The following is a 24,560-nucleotide window of genomic DNA, read 5'->3' on the forward strand; positions in this document are numbered from 1 at the left end:
TTGGCAGGGACCTTTTAAGGTCCTCTAGTTCCTACCCCCATGCAACAAGCAGGGGTATCTTCAACCCAATCAGGCTGCTCAGAGCCCTGGTCCAACCTCACCTTGAATGTTTCCTGCAGGTGGGCACCTGCCGCTTCTCTGTGCAACCTGTTCCACTGTTTCACCAACATCTTTTCTTCCTTATATCTAGTCTGAATCTACCCACTTGTACTTTAAAAGCAATAGTCCTTGTCCTATTGCAACAGGCCCTTCTAAAATGTTTGGTCCCATCTTTTTTATAAGCCCCCTTTAAGTATTGAATAAGGTGTCCCCGGACCCTCACCTTCTTCATGCTGAACAGCTCCAACTCTTCCAGCCTGTCATCAGAGTAAAGGGGCAGAATCACCTCCCTCAACCTGCTGGCCATGCTTCTTTTGATGTGTCCCAGCACACATTTGGCTTTCTGGGCTGTGGCTGCACATTGCTGGCTTATGTCGTTTTTTGTCCACCAGTCTCCACAGGTCTTTCTCCTCAGGGCTGCTCTCAATCCCCTCATCCCCCAGCCTGTCTTGGTATCCTGCACAGGACCCTTCACTTGGCCACACTGACTCTCACAAGGTTCACATGGATCCACTTTTTGAGCTTGTCCAGATCCTGCTACATGGCAACCCACCGCTCAGGCATGTCAGCTACACCACTCAACTTCATGTGATCTGCAAACATGCTAGGGGTGCACTCGATACACTATGTCATCGATGAGAATATTAAGCAGCACTGGTCCCAATACAGAACCCTGAGGGACACCTCTCATCACTGATCCCCATCTGGACACTGAGCTGTTGACCACTACTCTCTGGATGTGACTTGCTAATGTTGATTAACTCTCTGTTGTGGTTTTGTCCCACCTGAGAGCTGAGCACCACGAAGCTAATTGTTCTTTAAAAGGGAGTGTAGGAGGAGAGTGGTGGTGTGAGGGGTGGTGCAGGGAAGAGGGAAGGGAAAAAAACAAAACCAAGGAACTGAAACCTCGCGGGTGGGATAAGGATAGTTTACTAGAATGGCAGAAAGAGAGATATAACAATGATAAAGGACTTTCTAGCAAAATATATGAAACTGGTGATACACGATGCAGTTTCTCACCAAGCTGCACAACTCAGGCCGTGCAGCCCAAAGCCACCCCAAAAAAACAGACCGTCCCCAAAACCTCAAGTCCTGGAGCTGCCTGCTCCTCCTCCAACCAGCCCCCCTTTTATGCAGAGCATGATGTAATTGGCATGGAGTACCCCCTTTGGACAGTTTGGGTCACCTTTCCTGGCTGCGTCCCCCCCCATTCTCGTTAGTAGGAGAATATAAACTGAAAAGTCCTTGATTGCTTGGCAACAACTAGAAACATCAGGGTGCTATCAGCACTGCTCTCATCCTGACTCCCAAACACGGCATTCCATCTGCTATTAGAAAAGAAATTAACTCCATCCTAGCTGAAACCAGGCCACTCTCTCAAACACCATGCCAAGAACAATCTTAAACTCTTGGTCAACATACACAGAAGCCATATCAAAAAAACCTTTCACTTTACACTTGTACTCTTTCAAGGTGTTTGAAATGGTTGTATTAATGCAGAAGAGATCCAACAGCTAACAATTACATAAACAGTAGCCACAATCTAGTTAATATAATGAAACCTTTTCATTTTTTATTAGTCTTGACTGAAATCACAGCTTATTTTGAGTTTTCTTGAAGAAATAAGGCATTTTAAAAACAGTCTTTATTACTAATCTGTTTAAATTCTAGTTCAGAAACAGATTATACAAAGAAATCAATTCTGATGGCAGATGTCACAAGCCTTATAAGGACTATAGAATCATGTATTACAATGCCATGACTTGTCAGTACTACTTAAATATGAATTTCTTATTTTTAATCTTCACATTATTTCCTATCTTCAAAAAAACAAACAAAAAAAAAGCATCTGCATTTACTTCTGTTAATCTACATTTAGTGAAAGTAATATATTTACTGATCACCCAATTTCACGGAGAGAGGAAAAAAAACTATAGCCATTACCTGTCTTCTATCTGTTTAGCTGAAACCTGAATCCCATTTTTTTTCTCTTCCACTTTAGTTATGACATTTTCCAGGATAACTCTCTGGTTTTGCAAAGCTTCATCAAGATGTCTGAACCTGTGAAAGAAGGGGAAATTCTCACACCATCTTTTTTTGGTTGATAATCAACTTTTGTCAGCTGACAAACTTAGGGGACCAGGTGTCTTAATACCTTTCTGGACATGGTCCCCTACTTCTTTCATACTGCAAATGTTCTCCATGACAACTAAACCTTATCATACAGGCCGGCTCACCTCACAAAAACTGTCCCTGTGTATAGACAATTCCCCACATAGCGCACACACTTCCACGGGCAAGCAGCATGCTTAAGTATTGGCAACTCCAGTCTTGTACAGTTGTGATGTCTTCACTGAAGACAAACAGAAGTATTTGAACCTTGTTAAGTACTGAGTCCAACTTGTGCCTTTGAGCACAGTCACAAGAAATTATATGCTTGCATACATAATATCTGGGCAGGCAATACAGTTGGGAAGGTACACACCGATGGGAGCACTGATTGATTCTGTGAGGACAATAAACCATATGTTATAGTGCTTAGGCACTGGAACAGGCTGCCTAGAGAGGTTGTGGAGTCTCCTTCTCTGGAGAGATTCAAAACCCACCTGGACATGTTCCTGTGTGACCTAATCTAGGTGATCCTGTTCTGGCAGGGAGGTTGGACTAGATAATCTTTCAAGGACCCTTCCAACCCCTAACATTCTGTGATAAGAAAATTGATCTAAGATATCTGTGGCTATTAATTTTGGATTAGCCTGCAACTTCAACCGACAGGAATTGCAGATGAATAGTGTTAAATCTAAATTAGCTAGCCCATTAGACAGGGTTGTGATTAAGCAATCGGTGTGTGGTACCTGTGCTCCTTATGCTCTGTCAAAAGGCAGTTGCGGCACATAAGTGTATCGCAGGTCTCACAAAACAGCTTGAGTGGCTCTGGAGTGTGCACTGGACAAAATAAGGAAAAACCTCTTGCTTCATCTTCAGTTGCTGAAGAATATAAAGCAATGCTCTCATTGACAAGAATTACTATTATATTTAAGAAAAAGAGTTGCCAAAACTCTGGCAATTTTATTGAAAGTCTTGGTGTTACTTTTAGGAGACCCAGATTCTGGAAATATCCGATTGCATGAAGTAGGGTTTGTTTATATTTCCTGGTCTTATGCATCCTACAAACTGAGCACATCAAAGGGGTTCAGAAAGAAGTCATCAAACCAAATTCATATTGTCTTCTAAACTCTCACGGGTTTTAAATATCTGTTATGATTTTGGGCAGCTGACTTGCTATTTTGGATGCCTTGGTCTGGCGAGCCAGTCAACAAAACTGTATTGTATAAAGTAGAAAAGTAAATATACTAAACTTGAAGTCAAAGCAGAATCCTTTGTTCTTAAACAAAGGCACATGGGAAACTGCTTTTCAAACTTGTATTTGTTGTAAATGCAGCATGTAAACATCAGCAGCTCAGGGATTTTGATATTAGGCACTAAAACCTGATGCTGAAGAGGGTGGTTTGTTCTGGTTTTTTAAGAGTAATGTGATGAAAGTAAGAATGGACAGTGGATGCATGAAGTGGAAGTGTTGCTCCTGTGCAAACTATTTTTGTTTTCTTTCCTGGATATGATAAGATTATTTCAGAAAAAGGGAACACTGTCAATGAAAGAATAGAAAAAACCCTGCTAAACCAAAACCCCTTCCACTAGAGTTAGACATTGACAAGTTCCTGCACATTAATACCTAAGGCAGGGAAGGCAAATCTCTTTTCTTGGATACAAGAAAATGCAGCCTCCAGAGCCTTATTTTATCAACCAGTGTAAGCACCAGCCATCATTATTACCAGTGAAAAATAGTGTTTTGTCAAAATCATCAAAAAACACAAGCAAAGCTAAGGTACAGTGAGAGATTTATGCAGGTCAGTGTTCAAATCTTCTGTCCACAGTACCATCAACATTATTAGCACACAGGAACACATAAGGGGACAACAAGAAAAGCACATGACTGCAGCTTTATAATATTCCTACAAAGACACTATCCCATTACTCTCTAACAACACAAAACATTGTTAGATAACACTTGTCGATACAAACTTTAAACAAAACAAAAAATGTTACTTATTTACATATTATTTGCTCATGTAAAATGAGAAAAAATGCTTCTGTTTTCCCACACCAATCCTTCCATGCTTATCAAAACATTAAAAAAAAATCAACTTGTGGCAGGACCATGCTCTCATCCTGTAGCAAAATGGAGCCCTTGGAGAACCTAGTTCAATTGGCTCCCTCTTCCACCCTCTCAACATAATGTGCAAGATAAGTTGTGACAGATCAGGGCAAAATTTCTATGTAACCACATTATATAGTTTATACTGTTATGAATTATTTACTACAGTATCATGTTTTATTCTTCAAGGAAATTTACTCTTTTACTTTATTATTGAACCAAATGCTAATAGATAATGTTATTAAAAAGATTAAATTGGGTCAGAGGTTTGTTTAGCCCACTCCAATATTTTTTCTATCAAGATAAAAGCAACTCACCTCAACAGCTAGTTTTTTCTGACTGTACTGCAAATATACTTTTACATTAAAACCTTTAGCTGACAATGCAAATAATGTAGCCAAGTTGTTATATATTGATTATACAACCTAAGGTGGATGTTGAAGATGATCTTATCTTCCTGTATGGGGTCAGATATTATATCTTAAAGAAAAATAAAATGTCCATAACAACTATCTCAGTTTTCATGAGTTGGTTGATCAGCAGCTGCAGGGAATGCAAGCTCTTTTTCTGAAAACTCAGGATCAAATAATCCATATTAAACTCTGACCTGTAATGAGATGCAGTCTTCAAGGTCCAAGGAAGCCTAGTAACAATCTCACATAAGGATTTCCCCATTTTTCAGCCTTTGGCCAATTGCAATCATCCCAGGGAAATCAGTGGATTTTTTAGCATTGGGTCACTAGTAATTCCCTAATTCAACAGACATGTCAGTGAGAACTGACACTGAGCTGTGGTATCCTCAGCTCACTTTAAACTCAGCTCAGAGCTACATTCTTCAATTTTAAAATAAGTTTCTTACAAATCAGACACTGAACAAGGGCATGAGCCTATCTTTGTAGGGTCAGACACTTTGACCACAACTGTCCATGTTGACTTCTTCAAAAGAACCTCACTTAAGAACAGGAAAAGTTCAGTTGCCCTAAATTCTCAATTAACATAATTTAAGTCACCATTTTCTACACTCTCTATTTTTCTTTATCTCAGGTGGATCTCTTGAAAAATTAAGAGAAAGTTAGTATATATTCCTCTGATCAGTTGGTGTCAACTTCGGACAAGCAAGATACAAAATCAATGGGATAGAGTGTCCCTTAATGGTTATAGGGGCCTAAAAAGAAAGTGACTGTTGTTCTGAAGCACCACACAGACTGAAGACAGCTACTAAACATGAAAAAACAGAGGATGTTTTATATCCAGAAAGAAAAGAAAAAATATCATCCTGAGTTCTAGTATATCCTAGTTTTTGCTTTCTTTGAAATATCCTGAGGGTATGTCTATGTCCTAAATAAATAATACGTACATAAACAATAATAATAATTTTTAAAGCACAGATTATATCCCAATTTTTATTGTTTTTAGATTAATTAGTCTATATATACACTATCAACCTCCTTGCACAGGAGCAACACTTCCACTTTACATATGTCCATTCTTCCTTTCATTGCATACCCTTCAAACTCTTCATTTCTTTTTCACCACACAGAATTTAGGCTTGAAAATATGAGAAAGTTTTTTAGTTTACATGTTTGCATCTTTTTGTTCATGTAGTGCACATAAAAACCACAACTAAACCACAGGTATATTTTCTTACAGCTATTTGTCAACAATATGACCTGGTAATCTTACTCAAAGTGAAATGAAATTGTAAACAATTGGAGTCTCAAAACCACAGTCCTTATCTCTCCATCGACTTAAGAAGAAAAACATATCATCCATCCAATCAGGACATTTGTGGGGGGACTGAAGGGACTTCAGTTTATAATACTCTCTAAAACCCCAGAAAACATGTGTCATCTGTACTATTCTTACAGATTATTCTTTTTTGTTTGTTTACACTATATTTTGCAATGGCGTACTGCGTGTCAATGAACATCCAGGACTTAAAGAACTCCATCTTTAGCAAGCATAAAGCCTAGGCTCCTACAAGCAAAACCCTGAAGAAAAACATACAATATAATAAGTATAATGTGGGCTACACGTATGTTTACTCCTTGTTTTTTTCCTTCATCTTTCTTATGAAGAAGAATGACAGTGCAGCACAAACTCTAGCACAAACTTCTTATGTGAGTAAAATGTAAACATACATCATTGCATGAAACTGCATTTTAGGTTACAAATTGCTTACATAGGTTTTCTGGTATATAAATAGAGAAAATAATGAGCAGTAACAGGAGAAGATAATGCTTTCTGTGGATCATCACTACATAGGGGTGAGACAAATTTGCCAATGGGCTTCATTTCTGCTTGCCTACAGCAATATAGTGATTACACTCAGGAAAAACGTTTTTCACTTCAGGCTTAGGAAAGGAACATCCTGTAGTGATCACAGCTACTTGCTGTCCATGACGTGCCCTCACACAAATTGCCGGTGAGCATGGGAATTGCTTTAGAGTATTTTCCTGAAGCAAATTATGTAAAGGAGGACAGAAATACTGAAAGGGTAAGGCTAGTTGCTGTTGTAGCCTACCAAACCCTAGCCCATCTCTCTGCAGATTGAACATGGGGAAAAGATTGTCTTTGTGAAACGTGAATAGCCAACATTTTTCGAATAGTGTGGAATGTCAATTGTGGCAATGGACCTAAAGTTATAGAAAAATCACACAGTCTCTCATTGATGTATACATGTCACTGTAAGTCACGCACACGGAACATGGTGTCTGCAGCACAGAGCCTGCAACTGCTCTTTTACAACTGAATAACTTATATGTGAAGAAAAAACATATGTCAAAGTGCCTCTTGGGTACCTGTGCAGCCCCTCATGGATACAGGGAGGAAGCGGTCTCCAGTTTCCTTGCTGTGTCTGTGCTCCTCTGTGCATGAGCTGCACAACCACTTATTGCAGCTCGTACAGAGAGTGTGAGCAGGTCTCTTCTCTTTACACGTGGAGCAGCTCTAGGAACAAAAAGTGCAATTACACACACAGATAACAAATTAGCCATACAAACTGTTACCTTTAATAGATTATGATTCCAATGGGCAAGCCTAATATTTTTCTTCCACAGATTGATGCAATTCAAGCGATTCTAAGAGTTTGCTTAGGATTGGATTAAAATTTACTTTTGAAAATGAGTATAATTCCTTTCTGTTAGGGTTGTACTACTTACTGATGGCTTTAACACATGAAGTGAGGGTACACCTTACAATTATATATATATATTTAGATAGATGGACATTTTCTACAGAAAAAGAGTGTAGGTTGCCAAGTAAATATGTGAAATGTTAAAGTCTCAAACATAGCCCATAAAAAAGTTTTTTACTTTACCTTTTTTTCCTAATCACAACATTACGCAGAAACATTTTTCCATATTATTTCCATGTCATTCATTAATTTCTGTCTGTTACTAATTACTTGTTAACTAACTAAAAAAATCCATAGGCTAGAATCCAATTCTGTTTTCATGTAGATGAACGTAAATAGCAGCCACTTCAGCAGATCTACTCTAAATCTAGATTATTTTAAATAAAGTTAGAGCTTCCTCAGTTTGCTTTAGCATTGTATGAACTGCTCTGATACAATGCAACTGTCAGAAAAATACATAAACCACATAAATGGTAAGGCAATTTAGAAAACAATATAGGGACACCCACATATTACTAATGAAAAACTTAGTTCCTATTCCTTAAAGAGCTGGCCAGAAGTTAGCTCAATTTATATATTGGTATCACAGATGGCAAACTGGAAACTTAAGACACAGGAATGTAAGAAGAACCAGAAACCTTAATTGATGATCATCTCTATTGACTCAACAAGTCAGGAAGCACCCTTTGTTATACAGGCCCTGATGTCTGGAAGTGCCACTAACGCATGTAAATGAAGTGGGCAATTTGAGCTTTGGTATCCAGAATGAACTCAAGAATGAACTCAATCCTTCTTCTAAAAAGGATTTGCATTAAACATAAAATACCTTGTTTGAAAACTCCTAATATTAATGGTTTTGACTTGCCATAGCCACAAATAGGTACTAATGGGCAGAATGAAGATGTTGATATAATTTTACCATCATCAAAGCATAAATGCTTTGTGACCAGTTTATCAAACTCAAACATTTCCTCCCAGGTCACAATATATCTACTGTACTTATGCATAGTTCCTGAATATTGCTACTACTCAGGGCTACACAGGCAACTAATAACAGATGGCAAAATAACTTCCTATATTGTCCTTTCTGTTGACCATCAGCTTATCTTCAGTTGAGTTACAATTGCATCCTAACTATTCTGATGGGAAACAGGAAGAGAAGGACGTGCTAGCACACGCTCAGCATATAAATGCTGACGCAAGCCTTGATGAATTTAATTGAAGAGTTTCTCTTTATGGCATCTCGGGATACAAAGACTGAAGGAAGAACAATCACAGTTCTTTGCTGGTCATCTTAATGTAAAGCCATGATTTAAAACTAAGTGGAACTTCTATGTTCACCTAAATTCCGAGACACAAGTCAACTTCTGCTTTAGTTCAGCACAATAAAAAAAAGGTTTTGTTCTGCTGAAACATATTTAAGTTTTATCATTATCTCAGTGGAGCTGGACTCTCATGACAGGTCTCTCATCAATTTATTGTTCAAGTGTTTCTAAGTATTCCAAATATTTTTTCAAAGAGACTGGCCAATTCTTGAAAATAAGACAGCAAAGTAAAGTTTTACATGTGCTTATTTGTCTGGGTAGGGAAGTATTTGTGTAAACTCTTCCGCTATTTTAGCCATTTATTTATCAACAATGTTTTCCAAAAGGTACATGTGATAATTTAAACCAAAAAGCCTATTAGAACTTATATAATCAAAGTGCAAGGGTATTTATTCTGGGAAGCAAAGCTTGTTATATAAACCAGAAGCATCTAATTTAAAATGTACCCATGAAGTGCCAGCTTAGGGAACAGGTGAGGGATGCTCTGCCTGCTCTGTAATAACCAAAACTGCTTAATCACAGGTTTGTCCGTAACTGTTCAGCTGTCAGTCCAACTAGAATTTATATTAACATTGTACTGTATTAACATAATTTTTAAGTTGCAGAGCACTTAAAGAGTGTTCCCAGAGTTACATTTTTTATGATGTGGAAATAGGCTTTTGGGCAAGATATTCTGAATTGCATGCTTTTGAAACTCCTGCTGCTGGTACACAGTACGTTTTATCATTTATGCTTCACTAACACACAAAGAAACATCTTGTTTCCAAACACCTCATTACAAGCCTTGACAGATTCCCATTTGAACATATTAGTTAAATTAAGAAAATGATGGTAGTTCAGGTGTGGATGAACTGGTGCTTTTCCTTTTGTTATCACTGATGGTGAAACTATGGCTTTAGTTGGGGGCAAGAGGGTGGATAAAAGACTCAAGCTTCAACAGTACACAACTTGACTGCTAATACAAAAGGAAGTAAGCTAAAACCTATGAAGAACGTTTGCAAGTCCCTCTAGGGTACTCCTATGCTGCAGTGAGAAATCTGCTTTACTGAACTGCTCTTAGGACTCCTAAGGGATTACAGAAAAGAAAAACCTTCTTTCAAAGAAGGTTTGAAAAAATAATCTAGTGCTTTTGAAGACATTAGATATTCTCATTTGATTTCCTTTCTACACAAATTCTCATTGAAAGGTAAATGATGTGAGTTATGGTAATTAAGAAATCCCAGTAGAAAAAGTGCATTCAAAACATTCAGCAATATCTTAGGAATCTTCTTTTTCTCTTTGAAGAGTGCACGTGAACAAACCTCTTCCTGTTTCAGATAAAGTTATTGTGGTGGGTTGGCCTTGGATGGACACCAAGTGCTCACCAAGCTGCCCTATTGCTCCTCTCCTCAGCAGGACAGGTGGGGAGAAAATAAGATGGAAAAACCCTCATGGGTCAATATAAAGGCAGTTTAATAAAGCAAAAGCAGGGTCTTGCATGGAATTAAAGGAGGAACAAATGATTTATTTTCTATTTCTCATCAGCAGACAATGTCCAGTTACTTCTGGAAAGTACAGCTTCAGTAGGTGGGGTAGCTGCTCCAGAAGACAGACATCATAAATTATGAATGCCCCCCTTTTTTTCCCTTGTTGTCTCAGCTGTCACTACCAAGCCTATGTCATATGCTATGGAATATCACTTTGGTCAGTTTGGGTCAGCTGTCCTGGCTGTGTCCCCTTCCAAGGTGTTGTCCCCATCAGCCTGCTGGTGAGTGATAAAATGTTGGAGAGCCAGCCTTGATGCTGTGGCAGCCCTGTTCAGTAGTAGCCAGAGTCCAGGTGTGTTATCAACTAGCTCATAGCTACCAATATGCAGCACAGCATTGTGAGGGCTGCTATGGGGAAAATTAACTCCATCTCAGCCAGACCAGATACTCTTCAAGCACCTTACACTTGAAGACACTTTGCTTGCATTATTTTTTTTCATTTCCCCAGAACACATTGTAGACTAGATTACACGTTCTTTTCCTTTTAACAATGGAGAAAATGCAACACAGAAGCAATTGAAAGGGAAGAAGTATATCCCCTCTAGACCTTTTTTGCAATGATATCACAGTATCAAGCCTTCTGCATAGGACAGAACTGACATGCAATCCATTGCTGTTTCTACAGGAGTTGAGGAGTGGAAAGATAACTTCTGCCCTATATTATGAAAAAAATGTTCCCCTTCACCCAAAGGCGTGAATATCCAAACTGAATATCCAAGGCGGTGTGGCCATCCAGTTTATTCAGGAATCAAGAGTGCATAGGAGACAGATTGAAGTCTGGGAGCTGGTTCAGAAGACTTCAGTCCAGTATCCCTGCTTCTGTGTCACTTTTCCCTTGCTTTTGGATAAAACAGTCAGCAGATCACAGAACAGTTTTCACAAGTTTTCACCTGTTTCAAATCCCAGCTACAGGCAACACCACATTCTGAAATAAACCCTATTCATGCAAATAATGGAATCCTGTTTTATAACAGCAGGCAGAAATACACACCTTTCTCTGTCCCTCCTTGTGACCCAAAATAGTAGCAACTAAAAAACTATGACAGTAGTCCTGCCTGTTAACTGGGTATTTAATATCTATATGCAGTATCAGTAGAAGGCCAAGGTAGTAATCCTATGCCTGCCAATTACCCCTTGCACTCATTTCCCAATGGGAAACTGAAATATGTTTTGGCTTTTTATCATTAAAACAGGCAATCAGAAAACAGTAATTGCCCACAGGATATAATGGGTAGTCTCGGTGTAACCATTGAGCCCATAGTCTGCTTCTGTTTACTTTGCATTGCGAGCAGAAAGGGGACAATGAGGAATCCAAGAGATTCGGTATCTTCCTATTATATGGTCACGGATCCAGTCCTGTACCACTAGTAACAATACTTTTTAACCAACTCTATTTTAAGAATATAGAATCACAGAATGCTTTGGGTTGGAAGGGACTTCAAGGACCATCTAGTTCCAAATCCCTTGCCATGAGCAGGCACACCTTCACTAGACCAGGTTGCCCAAAGCCCCATCTAACCTGGCCTTGAACACTGCCAGGGAAGGGGCAGTCACAACCTCTCTGGGCAACACATTCCAGTGCCTCACCACCCTCATGGTAAAGAATTTCTTGGTAACATATAATCTAACAGCTTGAGGCCACTGCCCCTTTTGTCCTATTGCTACACTCTCTGGTGAACAATCAAACTCATTCTTCAAATAAAGTTAAAGAAATATTATGAAGACATTATGTCCCTCTGTAGGAGTGAAGTAAATACAGTGTTGCATAAGCAAAACCAAAGAGTCTGTTGTTCAATACAAACTTTGCTCTGTTTCCAAACTGTTGATCTGGTTGTGTTTCACACTCACAACATAGCTGTTTTCACTTACCTTTGCCATAGCTGAGCGACCAGTTGGCAAATCTTTGAGAAAGAAATTTTCCACTACATCCCTTGCAAAGCAGCTCTGTTTGCACACAGGGCAGATGAGGATACCTGAATTTAAGAACAAAACAAAAACAAAACAAAACCACCACAAATAAAGCAATGCACACCAGCCATGTGAACCAGGAAGTTATATAAACCACACTTCAGCATTGTTGACTTTTTTGCATCACACAGACACACTTAGTTCCAGGAAACTAAGATGTTCTTCAAGCCATAAGTTACTTGTGGTTAGACCTAGTTTAAAACATAGGAAAGAAAAACAAAGCAACAAAATCCCTAGAAACACACTATGGCTCAGTTGACTTATCTCAGGATTTATCAATGATATCCCTATGTCCAAATTCCTATGACTTCATTAGGGCTTACAGCATTGAAAAAAACTGAGCTGCACTTTGAGCTGTATTCCCTTGTTACAGATATGCTTTCTGACACTTGTTACAGTACTTCTTACATTACCAAAGGTATACAAAGCATAAAACACACACTGCCTAATACTAGTTTTACAGTGCAGCATGCTATCCAAGTGAAGTAAAATAGGAGTAACATGCAGAAGCCACAAGTCAGAATAAAGGTAAAGGATTAAAAGAAGTTTCATATATCGAAGTCAGAATTGCAAGCCATCTATTACAACAAATCCACAGGTGCCAAAAATGTGATCACACTCAAAGCAAAGCAAGCAGCCTGAGCTGCAAAATCTGTCTCCACCTTCATTAGCTGCTGAGCTCAACTGGGACAAGTCTAGTGTTTGCCTGGGCTGAGAACTAACAGTTCACAAAGGCATCCATAACTGTACATTTGCCTCTGCTATTTCATCTCTAGACATCTTGGGCTAGAACTTAGTTTTTCAAGCTAGTCTAGTGCATGGGCTGGGGGGGGGGGGGGGGGGGGGCTGGGGTTTTTCTTGGTTTTTTTAAAGGGGTGTGCATATTTCTGACCACATTTCTGTAAATTACTGTAGATGTGAATTCAGTCCTTTAGAGATGGTGGTGGTGTGACAGTCTATTTATACCTTATCTTATCAATCTTTTATTTTTCTGTTTTTCCATTCTGTTAAGAACAGAATTTCAGTGCTGTGCTCACCTTGCCAAGTGATGTTTATGATAACTAACAGCAGTATTTTCCATGACTAAATGATGCAAACTCATTTAAAGCAAGATAAAAACATTTAAAACAAGGTCAATGGCAACTTTCTTCTGTATTGCCAGAATCAGTTCAATGTGCTATTTTCCCTAACTAAAATTATTTTTGAATAAGGAGGGTGGCCTGTAATTAAAGCTTAAGATGTTTTTTAGTTTTTTCTATTAGACAGTTATCAGAGACTCTCATGTTTTCCAGGTGCATAGCACCTCCTGCCCTTGGGACATGGCTCCTGCAGTCCCTGGCCAAGTGCACAGTTCAAGCCCTGGATGTCTCCCATTTTCAGAACTGGGCCACTGTTATTTTAACAGCAACACTTCACATTGACAGAGACACACAAACCCCAAACCTTTCCTACATTACCACTTCTGACAAAAACACCACCACTCAGTCAGATGTCTGAATACGTTTTCTTTCATTCATAAATGTTTTGAAGAAACTTTGAGTTCTGTTACATCTCCTTTGAAGAGGAAATCTTAGTAAGAACTGCTTTCATGAAATTTAGGTCTTTTTTTTTTTATCCCAAAGTTTGTTATAAAAGCAAAAGTGTTATTGTTTTCTCTTTTCCGAGGTTGGAGGCCCAAGGGGCAGACTATGGTCCCACTCACACTTGTTTAACTGTGCATTTCATACAACACTGAGTGTTCGCACAGACGTGAGAAGGCACAGGCAGTATCCACAGGTGTTTGTTCTACTTGGCTACAAGTCACCCCAGAGGAAAGGGCAACGCAAGCAATTCCCAATGCTTTGCTCATCTTCTTTGCATGTAACTCAAGTCCTGTTTAACTGTGTATTAAGTAGCAGAGCTGAATCTTACTTACCTATTCTATTTGTAGCTAATGACCTTCATACGTTACACTCCAGGACAAGAGAATGTTTTTATATTAATCACACTGAAACCTTTCCACACTTCCCCAAGTTATGGTTCTCTGTGTGTTAGATATCAGTTAGCAGCTCAGTTCTCTAGAGAAACTTAAGAGCAGTAGGAGCTGTACATAAGGCAAGATGTGTGATGCAGACAGTGCCCTCCTAACTCCTTATAAATGGTGCTTACCACAAGCACCAGTGAATTCTAGTGCTAACTCCTAGAAGGTGAAACAGTGTTCAAATTTTCCTGTGAGCAGAGTCACAACAGCAGCAGAAATAAGAAGACAGATACATTATGACTGATAACCTAGGAAGCAAAATGCCTACTTTGCAAGCAGCTTCTCAAGTAAGTCCCACAGGACATGCTCTAATTCTCTGCACAGTCGATCGGAAACCATGCACTCACCGACTTTACAAGGAATCGCCTCTAGCCCTTTGAAGCAGTGATCCAGTTTCTTTCTCCTATAAAACAGCATTGCCCAAACAACACTAGTTCTTGATCTGACTAATGCAGAGAGAAAACCCTGTACTGAGACTATGTAATATGCTGCAAAATGACCAAAGGAGATATCATCAATGGGTTACTTTCTGAAGTAAGACATGCATGACTCAGTTATTCCTTCAGCTACATGCCATATGGATGAACATGCAAGCAGTGTTATGCAAAACATTTCTGGGACCAGCTGCTCACTGGGAAACAAAAGCCGTGCTCAGGACCTTCCATAGCACAGATAACTTTGGTCTACACGCCACATAAGGTAAAAAAACCTTAATATTGAAATTACTATTTTATTACATTCCAACACTATCCAGTTAGTGCAGAATGTTAAATCAAATTATACCAATTGAATGATATTTAATGGAATGCTCATGGCCTCGGGCACCTTTATGTGAACTTTAAATTCTGCTAATTTGTTACAAACCAGGGAAGCATGAAATACATTCTATAAAGAAGGTATCAATTTGACAAAGGCAAGACCATCTTTTTAGTGCTTTAAACTATCTTTAAAGAAAATGCCAATAAATGTCACCCTAAGCAAAAATATATTACATGTGGATTCCAGTTCTGTGCAAAAGCCTCATTACACATATATATATATATATATATATATATATATATATATATATACATAGTGAGAAATGTAGTGGCATTAAGATGGAACAGCCGTGATTCTGGACACAGACATTACAGCTGATTAATATTAGGGGATATCTACAAAGTGATGTCCTGGATGCCACGGGACAATTCTTTTCCCAGGTTTTAGTTCCGAGTTATGCTACTGAAATCAGTGTTGTTCCAGAGATACACATGGAGTAAGTCCCACACACAGAGGATTCAGAACTTTGTATTAAACTCTCTACCACAGACCATCAAATACAGCTTTCACTGTGTGTCAAAGTATGTCTTAAATATCCAAGTAACTGTCGATTATGATTTCAAACCTAAAAACCCCTTGAGATGAATAAGAGACAAGTATAGCCCTCAACTTAATAAAAAATATAAAGAATATATGAACAAAGAGCATTACAGATAACGGGAAATGTAACAGGGACACAATGGCAATAGTGTACTGAAAGTAGTCTCCTACTCATAGGAGGACTAATCCATAAGGACCTTCTTGCCTGCCCTAGAACTGAATTCTGTATTTAAAGCTTTATCAAGCCTTAAGGCATGGGAGATGGATTTATATCTTCAGCTCATTGGGCTTCTTATTTGACTTTTTTCCATTTAATAAAACCCTATGCTCCCTGGAAATGTCCATCCTTTTTCAATATAAATTCCCAAAATAATCTAATGATAGCTTGGCATATAAATACACTACAGTATGATTTTTGAAGCAAGTACCTAAAATTAAGCAAACTTTATGTCGGTATCTACAAATAGCCACAAGCAGCAGCTACTTCAACAATACAAAGGGACCACACTATGCTGTGCTCACGCTCTGAGTGCGCATCACCAGTAAAGCATGATTCCTAGAAAACCCCTTACCTGTCCTCTGGATAAACAGTCACTTAGAGAGCTACACACAAAGTCACTTCCATCGGGGAGCGGGTGGTTATTAAGCAGAAGGGCACACACAGCGCTCTCCCTCGAATTAGTCTTTTCCGTACCGCAGACTGAAGTCACTAGACCTCCCAGAGACTACCTGGGGCTGCTCCCCCTTCTTCAGTCAGAAATGCTGACAAATCAGCTGAGCAGAAGGATGTACTGAGCCACTAAAAGGTGCATATTTTTTTTTCCTCTGGCCTCCTTTCTTGCCCTGGCAAGAAAGATTCGTTCAGGCCTCTGTCAAACTCGCCTTGGTTGTAATTTTCCTGTAGTAGTGGTACAAAAATCCCATAGTGAAAGTGAATAGCAGCATCCCACTTCCTTTCTTTCCTGGGTCTTCTCTCAGTCCTCAGAGTAGCCTGGAGCAAGCGTGCAGAAAGAAAGAGAAAAGCTTTTCCAGATCCAGGTAGCAGCAGGTCTTACAACATCATTCACTCCCATGGCACATTTTGCAGATCATTCCCTAAATACTTTTTTTGCCTTCCTTCCTCGCCACTGCCTCTAAACCACAATGTTAATTTGTTTGAAGAACCTGTTCTTTGCAGACAGCTTATTTAAATATATCATTATTACAGCACTGTGGGTGAAGGGAAGAATAGTCAGAAGCCCTAGAGACTCGCTGTTTGTACGTGTGAGAATGATGCAATTTCTGGATCTTCATAGCAATTCAACATGGAATTACAGGATTCAAACAACAGTTTACATATTAAGAGATCAGGAGCCAAACCGAGCTATGGTGCAACCATGATACCCAAATTAAGTCCATTATCATCATCAAAACCTCTAGAAGCAGTAAAAAGCTAAGAGAGTGGTTGACATGCTCTAGTTTTGTATGGAAATTATATTGTAGGAAGGAGGTAGGAATGTTTGCATAAATTATTTTTAGGAGTTCATTACCTCCTGCTGTTTATCACTTGAAATCATTATTTATGACATCACATTGCACTGAATGAATTTTAAAAGGGTAGCAAGGACCCTAATGTCAGATGTAAGGCCTCATCATTGTGACGTGCAGAACAAAACCCTATTTCAGAAGTGCAGGATAAACCACATATAAGGTATTCTCAGCATATTTGAGTTATCAGTCACCAAAGACCACATGGTATTAAACAGACTCCAGCAAAGTTTCTTCATGTGAGGGATGTGGAGGAATACTCCTATACTTACACCCTCGCAGGGCTCCACTACACTTTTAGCTGCCATTCATAGTAGGCTAACGCACCTGAACACCACCACAAAAAAACACCAGCACTAGAAAGCAGCATGCATACAGACATACAGACGTCTATGCCTCTTATGCTTACATATGCACGCCTCAGCCCTGAAAAGCTTCAGCAGCAGGTGTTTACTTAGCTGAATTGGCTTACAGACCCTTTTTTAAGCCACATGTTTGTTTCCACTCTCATGCTCCCATTAGCAACAGTAACTAGACCGTGGGTTGGAGAAAATGGAAACAAAAAGGCAATGGATCCAGTAGTCAGGTACAGGCATCCAGTCTGGACACTCCAACTCTACACCTGAGATATCTAAAATTGGCTTTGAGGAAAACAACCAGGTTCCACCATATACTGTGCAAGCCCTAGTTCCCCACAGGTCAGACCTCTCGCATCCCACAGCACTTTCATTCCTGTTTATGAGACCTGCCACACTGCATTGGACACAGGGATTAGGAGGCTGACATCAAGGTAGCAACCCTCACAGCAGCTGTTCCTTTGCTGAAGCACAAGGAACAAACTGAAATTTCTGAATGCTTGCAAGTCTTTACTCCACCTGTATTGTAGCAATCTAATTTGTAAGTGACAGAGCTGTGGATAATCTTCAGAAATCACCTCTGAAAGTGCAAACTGTAACCTCTCCACCACATATGGAAACTGAGTACAAAGACCTTTTGAACATCAAAAGCCACAGCTCACGGTTTTGTTTCAAGGTCTTCCAGTCTGATCAGGTTTAAATAGAAAGAACCCTCAAGCTGGTTGCCTCAGAAATAAATCAATACAGATAATTAACCTATTATTATCATGAGAATTGATTAGCATAAAGAAATAAACAATGGAGCTATTATACACACCACATGTATACTTGCTGCCCACATGTTGCACCTATTCCTCCACTCTTTATCCTCCAACAACCATCAGAATAATTATTCTCAGAGAGCATTAGCTACAGCTACAGCTCAAGCTGCAGGCATAATTTACACTTCCTTGGAGACCCAATTATAGGTTACAGGAAACAGTTCTGAAGACAACCTCCCACTCTACTGCTTCATATTTATATAACTAACCCCCCCCCCCCCCCCCAATTGTTTCACTTGCATTTTGGATCTAGCAGCTGAACAATAGTAAGAAAGACTGAGTAACTTTAAATCTGTTTGAAGATGACTATATACATACACATTATGAACAGTTTCCCTCTTCAGAATTACCTTTCAGCTTCCCTTTTTAGAAATAAAACACACATTTGGTGTTAAGTGGATCTAATTAAAGCAAATGGATATTCTCCTCCAGAATTAATAGATGTGATGCATTGCATCACTTGCCTTACATGATTGCATCAAAGCAAGGTTATTTGGCTCCTGGAGATACAGCAGCTGTAACACCAAGGCAGCCAAACTGTACTCTGCTGTAAGCCCAAATATGGTTATACGGTTTTAAAGAATTCTGTGGTTGCACCTTTTTTTTAAACACATACAGACTTAGTACAAGATAAGGCACCACGTGTTGACACCTGGATTCTCCTTTAGTCAGTACACTCTACTTCTTATGCCAAGACATCATACTGAAAATGAGCCTAGAGTCAGAAGAGTCCTAGAGCTCAATCTTTTTCTTGAAATAAGCCCCCTTGAAGATACCTCTGAACACATAAAATTCAAGTGCAACCAGCACTTGGCTGAGTTTTGGATGTGCCTCATTAACCAGCTTTCACAATTAGAGGTCCATGGTTACATATAGCACCTACATTACAAGCTAAAGAAAACCGTATGTTTTCATCTGGAAATAATAAAATGCAGCAAGTGAATGTCTGTTGACAGTGGAAATCACATGTTCTCTTTAATAGTCTGGTTTCTTTTAGTTTTATCTCATCAGTTTGCACTTTGCTAATGCGTAAACCTGTTCTATTTCTTGGCATTCAAGTGGGGATCTCTTGCATATTGAAGCTAACATAACACAAACAGGGACAGTTTTTTACACACACAGAGTGTGGACAGAAATTATGCAGTCATTTTCCATTATTTTTGCTGTCCAACCTCAAGAAACACAAAAAGCCACAGCACACTTTTAAAATAGAATTTCAGAGAAAATAGCTCAACACACAAGCTCAATAGAGAAACATGATACAATTAAACCTATCGCTTCCCAAAGCAATTTACAAAGCTGGGCAACTACTAATCACGTTTTACATAAACTGTACTTGCAGGTTAGACAAGTTACCCAATTCAGTCACAAAGTGTAAATAATACCACGGTTTGATATCAGTTAGCAGAAATCTGCAAGGTGTTGCAGTATATCTTTCCTGATCTGCCTAAACAGGTTTAAACTGTGATTGAGTAGTGATGGCTTGTGATGCGTTTTTAAAAGAAAAACAAAAACACAAACCCCAACCCCCCAGCTGAGATAGTCTTGCAAAAACATGAACTTCTCACAACAATGCACCTCCGCTAGTCCCCATTTATCTACTCTTGAAATGAGTATGTTGGTAATATTTCAAGCACTAAAACAATATAAAGCACTGAACATCTTACAGAGAGGAAGATTTGCAGATAAGGGTAATTTATTTTGGCACCCTCCTCCAATTCAGAAATGAGCAATAAGCACAGAAACCTGGATGAAGCCAGGTTTGAATGTATTCAGAACTCGGTGAGAAAGAGCAAGACCCAAAAAACCAAAGCAACACACAAGAACCAGTTTTGTTCATATTCACACTGCATTGGGAGCAACAACTCACACAGGCAGGAGCCAAGGGAAGTCTTCATCTGAGACATTTCCTTCTCAGGAGATGGGGGAGTTTTCTCTTTTTCTTACCCAATCCCTGTCTTTACATTTCCTATGCACTAAACCAACTGGAAACACACAGCATGCAGATCTGCAAAGAATGGGGGTTCTCTGTTACATGAAGGAAGGGGGTATAAATAAGGAAAGTGACAGTGGCGCGCAGAAAGAAAGACTGAGAATCTTAAAGTCCTCTTCATAAAAAAAGCTTATGTAGGAACCAAACTTGGAGAGATAATTTTTACTTCCCTCTCAAATTACTTCCAAACACTGAGTTCTCACAGCTTTGAATGAACTCTATGCAGCTTTTCCACAAGAGTTCTGGCTATCTCGTAACATTCTTTCAGAAGCTATCTCAAACACATACAATATAAAGGTAAGTTTCCAACGTCAACTCCCATCAAATATCAGGACCTCATATTTCCATCTTCTCAGCAATCTTAATACTTACAACAATAAACTAGAAGTGAGCTTTATGTTAGTATAGTGCTACTTATAGTAAAGCATGACAAAACCCACAAATTCCAGTAGGCTTTTGTAGCAAATGTCAGATTGACTTCACTTGGAAATACATTCACTCCTTCCATCCATATATATTGCATAAAGAATTCATAGCAAGTACAGAACATGTTTTTCTTACAGGCAACATTTCACATTTACTTCGCTAAAATGGTTTAGCGCTTTCATTTACAGATTACCATTAGCACTTACTTACACTTATACTTAAAGAAAACACTGAAAATTGAGGAGATATTATTCTGCCCCCAACCCACCAATCAGTGTAGATAAGATAAGCAATATTTGGCATCACACCATCAAAGGATTTCACAAATTTAGTGAGGCTGACCTATGGTAGTTGCAGTTTCAGCAACTGACTTAAATAACAGACACAGATGTTTTGGTTTTGCTGCTCCCCTTGCTCATATATTAACTGAGTGTCTGCACCTGCTGTCTCAGTTTATTAGGTCATCACCATTATCTCTTTTCTCTAATATCGCTCTTTCCCATAAAAGTTCCCTATCTACAAGAGAAGGAGGAAGTAAACAGGGAAATTGAAAAATATACAGAAATAACCTAGTATTTATTCAGATTTCCTACAGAAAAGTAATTCCTAGTCTGCTCAAGAGCTTGAAGGAGATATCTAATCTTTTAACAACTCACAAGAACCTCTAACTGTACATCATCTAAGATCACCAAATGATATGAATTCACTCTTCCACTCAGCAAACAGAAAAAAGGAGGGGAGAGGAGTGGCTTAGGTGTCAAATGAGGATATGTAAAAAGTAATAGAGGAGTTATTTTCAACAGCGCTTTACTATAGATAAAGTCCTTCAGACTTTAAGCCCACTATGACTGAGCATTAAAAATTCTGAGGAGACATTTACTTGAAATGACTGCTTTGTGCTCTCTGTTGTCTTCTCTTACCTTTATTTCCTTTTCTCTCTGTACCCTTTGCCATTAAGTTAGTCATTTTCCTTTATATTTTGTGTTTTGCTAGCTTTTCAGCAGTGATCTCCTCACACTGTTTCCATTTGTTCTCAAACCTGAACTTGTCTAGTTTATGTTACCTTGTCAATTCAGATTACTGTCACCTCAGAAAAGGTATCTTCTCTTCCTATGTGTTTCCAAAATCTGCTACAGAAGGGATACTAAATTATACCACTTATTCATCTAGAGTTCAAAGCCTGTGAAAATACAAATAATCCACATGCCTTTGCTCTTATAAATTAGCAATGAGTCTGGAATGCTTCCCCATGGCAATTAAGGATCACTCCGTTAAAATGACTGTATCCTGCAATTAAGTCCTGTCTTGTTCAAAAAAATGGTTTTTATTTACTATTAACATCACTACCAAAAACTGTACACATAATTTCAGGATTTCAAAAGCCACAGTCAGAAAATGCTTCTTGTCCTCACTGGTTTACTCAGCTTGTTAGGGTGAGTTAAAGTATAACCTGCAGCCAGAAGGGTTCAGAGAGGAAGAAACCACAGTTATGACGAGACAGAAGGAAGAGTTTCAGTGCACAACAATACACATATTCCAATAACAATTATTATGTCCTCTGTTAGGAACAAAGAATGGGATTGGGGGGTTGGGCAGGGGAGTGTGGAAGGAGAAAAGAAGGAAGAATAATTCTATCACCACAACTGGTACCATAAAAAAGTCCAACATGTCCAAAAGATTGGATAAAGATGTAGCCCAGAAACTGCTTTGTATCATTTATTCCGTTACTAAGCTAAGGAAATAAAATATTCATAATGTCACACTTGTTAACTGAAACTTAGTTCATTCTGGAAAAAGTTAAACATTGCCTGACTGTCATTTCTCTTCAAAACATTGCTGTTGCACGTGAAACATCATGAAGGAGGCTTGTTCCCAATCCACCTCTGCTCATACAAACCTTGAGTCTGTGAGTTGGTTCTTTCAAAGCAGTACTGCAAAGGAATAGGCTACACAAAGTACATCTTAACCCCTCTGTTTCTATTAAGTATTGTAATACAAAGAGCATGAATCAGAGATTCTTAAATATTACCTTCATACAGAACTTCATACTCGGTGGGAATACAGCTATAGCCTTGAATCAAATCCGGAAGACAGTCCTTACAGAAGGAATGCAGGCAAGGCAGCATTCTGGGGTCCCTCCTCCGCAGGTCCCATTTGCACACCAAACAGTTCCTCAGCAGATCCAGGGTCTCCATTTGTGCTGGCTGAAGTTTAACATCGAAAAAGCGAAGAGTCACAAAATGGCTCATGACAACCCCTTCACTGAGCAAAACACTTGATCACTCAAGCGCAAACTAGAAGGCGACAGCGGGATGCACGTTCTCAGAAACAACATTTATTTGGTCCTTGTGAAGAAAAAGGAAGTTCCTTGCAGCTGAAAATCACGTACCTGCTTTACAAAAAAGAATATCTTTGCAGGTTGTTGTGCAGGAAAGTGTGGTTTAAGGTTTACAAACCATGATCCCACTATCTCTCGATAGTATTTGCAACTTCTGTAAAAACTAAAGTAATCTGTTCTATTGATCTACTTACAAAGCTGTTACCAGGCTGAATTGTCACACGCTGTACATTTCCTGCTAGAAGCACTGAAACTGTGCAGTAAAAATGCTGATATGTTCCGACTGCTTTTACAACTTCACCTTAATATTTTACAGTTTTAATGTAAAGCAAATAATACGCATATCTGACCATACGTCCATCATTTCAGGGAGGCATGTTAGACCTGCCTTGATAAATGTACAGCATCTTCTGCCAATCTTCTTTATAGAAATTTAATAAAATGCACTTTGCAGCAATCAAATTTCAGCTGTTGAAATGACCACAGATTAAATTATAGACCAAACCTGAGCTTTCCACAAGCAGGACAGTGTTCCTCTTGCCTACCTAAGCTCAGTTTTGCCATTCACATTCCTTCCTGATCCTGAGATTTTGAGAGATGTTGATTAGATACAGCCTGCAAAGGGAAACTTGTAAGTTGCATCAGAGGCAAAAAATTAAAATACAGTCTCATCCCCTCTGGAATCACCCCTCCAGCTGCCCAAATCTCCTGGGGCCAGACCCTGGGGAGCTGCCCATTGTCTTGGCATAGTAGCCCTGCTACCAGCAGTACATAACTTGCAGCTACAACCAGACATGTATTCTAATCTTACAGCTGTCTATTCTCTTGAGGGATTCTGTCTGGGGTCAGATTCCAGTGGAAATGGTTAGTAAGTGCGTTTGTTTTTTTTTTTTCTTTGATTAAAAAAAAATAATAATATCTCAGAAATTTACAACCATTTTTTTTAAGTGTTGCACTCTGAACTCCTTGCTATTCAAAATATAGAAAAAAAGAGACCATCTCTGAAAGTCTGCATCAGATTTCCTGTTCTAGGACCTGTTCTAGGATCAAGTCCACCAGCTTCACTGAATTCACTTAGACAAATTCAAACCTGCCTCTAAAATTTACGATTGTAATTTCAAAACTAGAAAACCCTTTAGAAATGAGCTGTGGTAGCTGCACCTGTGGTTCAACTACTAAACACTGTATCAGTGTGTGTTACATCAGCTCGCTTTATACAGTGCATCTTCATCAAGCTTCTTTCAGAGGAAATGTCATTAGAGAAGCACAGCTTCATGGCTCACTCCATCTCTATTGTATCTTGCAACAACTGTTGCTAAGAAGACAAACCAGCACCTACAAAAACATGTAATTTCTGCAGTAGGAAGTTGAGGTCTTAGACTAAAGCATTGTATAGACAGAGAAACCACAGCCTGGGGCCAGAGCATCCATGCAGAGATAATCAGTGCAA

At 39.0% G+C, this 24,560-nt stretch overlaps 1 protein-coding gene across 1 annotated transcript in view; it reads right to left on the reverse strand.

Moving 5' to 3' along the window:
• TRIM66 (tripartite motif containing 66) overlaps nucleotides 1-23,021 on the reverse strand; it is a gene marked incomplete at its 5' end in the record, with an annotated part of 49,481 nt that extends 26,460 nt beyond the window's left edge. The window contains 5 exon segments of the mRNA XM_084262946.1: nucleotides 2,044-2,160; nucleotides 2,955-3,087; nucleotides 7,117-7,264; nucleotides 12,172-12,275; nucleotides 22,802-23,021. Coding sequence (XP_084119072.1) covers nucleotides 2,044-2,160; nucleotides 2,955-3,087; nucleotides 7,117-7,264; nucleotides 12,172-12,275; nucleotides 22,802-23,021 — 722 coding nt within the window.
• Between the last annotated feature and the right edge of the window lie 1,539 nt (nucleotides 23,022-24,560).

Source organism: Gallinula chloropus (assembly GCF_964237585.1).
Source record: "Gallinula chloropus genome assembly, chromosome: 4".
In the NCBI taxonomy this organism is placed as follows: Eukaryota; Metazoa; Chordata; class Aves; order Gruiformes; family Rallidae; genus Gallinula; species Gallinula chloropus.